This window comes from Nematolebias whitei, chromosome 14 (assembly GCF_014905685.2).
Source record: "Nematolebias whitei isolate Nwh7 chromosome 14, NemWhi1, whole genome shotgun sequence".
NCBI lineage: Eukaryota > Metazoa > Chordata > Actinopteri > Cyprinodontiformes > Rivulidae > Nematolebias > Nematolebias whitei.
The window spans coordinates 16,934,000-16,937,495 of NC_056511.1; the positions used below are offsets into that span (position 1 = coordinate 16,934,000).

Consider the following 3,496-nt stretch of genomic DNA (forward strand, 5'->3'; position numbering starts at 1 on the left):
GTAGCCAGTTCCAGCCCCACTTGGACCATAGCCAGTTCCAGCCCCACCTGGTCCAACACCACTTGGACCATAGCCTGTTCCAACCCCACCTGGTCCAACCCCACCTGGACCATAGCCAGTTCCAGCTCCACTTGGACCATAGCCAGTTCCAGCATCACCTGGTCTGACTCCACCTGGCCCATAGCCAGTCCCAGCACCACCTGGTCCATATCCAGTTCCAGCCCCGTTTGGACCATAGCCAGCTCCGGCCCCACCTTGTCCTGTTCCACCTGGTCCTAATCCTGGACCTCCAAGCACTCCACTCAACATTCCTACAAGGAACAGAAAATGTTTTATTTTAGCTCTATTGTTTTTCAATTACAGATAAACTATAAAGGTGCAGTAGCTGATCTGATGGTTTTTACCATATTTACGTGCTTTGGCGTTGATGTCGTACCCTGAAAAACACAAACAGTAGGTTTTTATTTACAAGAACACGAATGTCTGTGTGCGCACAGATATAACTGATTTTGTACATCACAGTTAAATTACAGTAAGTTTTGCATTAAACTGTAATGTCTAAAGTTTTCTCGAAAAAAAAAAAAAATTATTACCACCAGGTCCTGTTTCTGGTCTTCCTGTTCCAGTACTGCCTGGACCATAGACTAGACCACCTGGGCCAGTGCCAGTTGCAGCACCACCCGGGCCGAAATTAATCCCTGAGCCAGGTCCCATTCCTGTACCAAGACTCCCAACTGAACCAGTGTTTGCACCACCTGGACCAAAACCACCACCTGCCCCAAATGTCCCAATACCAGAGGCTGGCCCAACTCCTGTGCTGAGACCATTTCCAGCTCCTCCAGGGCCTATAATCCCTGGAAAGATTAAAGGTATTTTCATTAGGTTAATAAATTTACACTCACATACTCTTAGCTTTATTCCATTGTTCTTCACATTGTATCTCACCATATTTGCGTGCTTTGGCTGAGCCGGGACCATAACCTATGTGATAAAACAATGTCATGGTATTAAAATATAATAAAAAGTTAAATGTATTTTTGCAAAAGAATACTCCAGGAACTGCAAGTTACAATAAAAAAATGAAAAAAAAAAAAAAAAAAAATAAGAAGAACTGCTAGTCTTCTCTTAAAAGAGCTTTTAAAAACAGTAATTTACCTATTCCAGGTCCCACTCCTGTTCCAATGCCACCTCCAAATCCAGGTCCCACTCCTGTACCAACACCACCCCCTATGCCAGGTCCCACTCCTGTACCAATACCACCCCCTAGACCAGGTCCCACTCCTGTACCAATACCACCCCCTACACCAGGTCCCACTCCTGTACCGACACCCCCTACACCAGGTCTCACTCCTGTACCAAATCCAGGTCCCACTCCTGTACCAACACCACCCCCTACGCCAGGTCCCACTCCTGCACCAAATCCAGGTCCCACTCCTGTACCAAATCCAGGTCCCAATCCTGTACCAACCCCCCCTACACCAGGTCCCACTCCTGCACCAAATCCAGGTCTCACTCCTGTACCAATACCACCCCCTACACCAGATCCCACTCCTGAACCAACCCCCACTACACCAGGTCCCATTCCTGTGCCAACACCCCCTCCTACTCCAGATCCCACTCCTGCACCAAATCCAGGTCCCACTCCTGTACCAACACCCCCTCCTAATCCAGGTGTAGCTCCCCCTACCCCTCCAGGAAGTGTTCCAGCTCCACCCCCTAAGGTGCCTCCTTGACCAATGGTGCCTCTTCCAGTCCCACCTGAAGAGAAAAGAAAAACACAACAATGGAAGCTCAGTATTGATCAGTTGGATGATGGTAATCGATCATGCAAGTCTTTATTTTTTAAACAACACAATGATTTTATTTAGTCTCTTACCATATTTAGCTGCTACTTTGGCAAGTTTTTTGGATTTTCCTGCTCCTGAATTTGAAAGATAAAGTACACGTTTATTCAACACATTTACACACATTTGTCACAGTCAGCTGATAACAGATGCAGTGTTTGGAGGAATATTGATATGTGTACCTGTTTTAGGTGAAATGAGAGGATAACCCCGAAAAACGCCAGGCAGCTGTTGTCCACGACCATCTATTACAGGAAGTACAGGTTACTCAGTGCTTAGATAATTCACAGAATCTCATCTTGGAGTAAAACATATTGTTGAATAATTGTTTAATATCAGAAATAAAGTTATAAATGACATATCTGATGACAAACTTGCTTTGAACTTTGAGAGACTTACTGACTGCTGTTCCTGGTCCTGTTCCACTTTGACCGAGTACCCCAGTCCCTGTAAAAATAATGCAGTGTTTATTGTTTTTAATCCCAGTTACCATTTTTCAACATAGAAAATGTTTAAATACCAGTTTGAGGCCCAAGTCCAGATCCTGTTGCCACTCCAGGGAGAACACCACGGCCTCCAAAACCTGACCAGAAGAAATTAAAAGACAAGTTACTCGGTGAGCGCATCACATTTTTTACTGTGATATATATATATTTTTATACAGTATGCTATGTGTTGGTCATATTGTTACATCTTACCTTGACCTGGTACAAATCCACCTTGATAGAGTCCAGGTACCCCAATACCTGTGTGACCCAGGGCTCATTAGAAATAAAGTCAGTGTTCATGGATGTTCATAAAATATAAACTGAAGCGATTCTAGACTACCTTTAAGTTAAAACTGTCTGTGATCTTAAGAAGTTTACCTGGAACTTGTTTTGATGCTTTACCACCACTTTTTCCTCCACCTGTTGTACCAGTCTGAGGCAGCACTGGAGCTGAAACAGAGATTAAAACACAACTTTGATGGACAAAACTGTCTAACCTCAAAAGAAAACTTGTAGCTGAGTATAGGTTTTGTTTGTTTGTTTAATTTTTTTTTTTTTACTTGAGAAGTTAACAAAAAACTTGACTCCATCCAAACTTTCACAGTGTTCAACAGAAATGCAGTTAACAAACACAACCTACTGTTTGCAGTTTTATTTTTAATGCATTTGCTTGGAAATGTAATGATTTAAGAACTAAATGTTCTGATGTGTTGCATTAAAGACATACATACAGTAACAAGACAACATAACACATATATATTGTATACACAATAGTTTCTTATAAAATATATTTACCACCTCCACCTGGAACAGCTCCTCCAGGACTGACTCCTGCTCCTCCAGGTCCAAATCCTGCACCACCAGGACCCAATCCTGTTCCCCCGGGACCAAATCCTGCACCGCCTGGCCCAATCCCAGTTCCACCAGGAACAAAACCTGTTCCCCCAGGCACAACCCCAGTTCCACCAGGTCCAACTCCAGCACCGCCAGGACCAGCCCCAGTACCACCAGGACCAAATCCTGTACCCCCTGGACCAATCCCCGAACCACCTGGCCCAACCCCTGTACCACCAGGGCCAAAACTTGTTCCCCCAGGCACAACCCCACTTCCACCAGGTCCAACTCCTGCCCCGCCAGGTCTAAACCAAGTACCACCAGGGCCAT

General features: G+C 44.7%; 1 protein-coding gene across 1 annotated transcript; it reads right to left on the minus strand.

Annotated features, from left to right (window-relative positions):
• Positions 1–2,128: 2,128 nt before the first annotated feature.
• LOC119420866 (elastin-like) lies at positions 2,129–3,496 on the minus strand. Its single transcript, XM_037688288.1, has 7 exons — positions 3,388–3,496; positions 3,131–3,268; positions 2,711–2,752; positions 2,543–2,590; positions 2,365–2,427; positions 2,244–2,291; positions 2,129–2,142 (listed from the first exon to the last, which is right to left on the minus strand). The coding sequence occupies exons 1-7, from the start codon at positions 3,494–3,496 to the stop codon at positions 2,129–2,131; spliced, it is 462 nt and encodes a 153-aa protein (XP_037544216.1).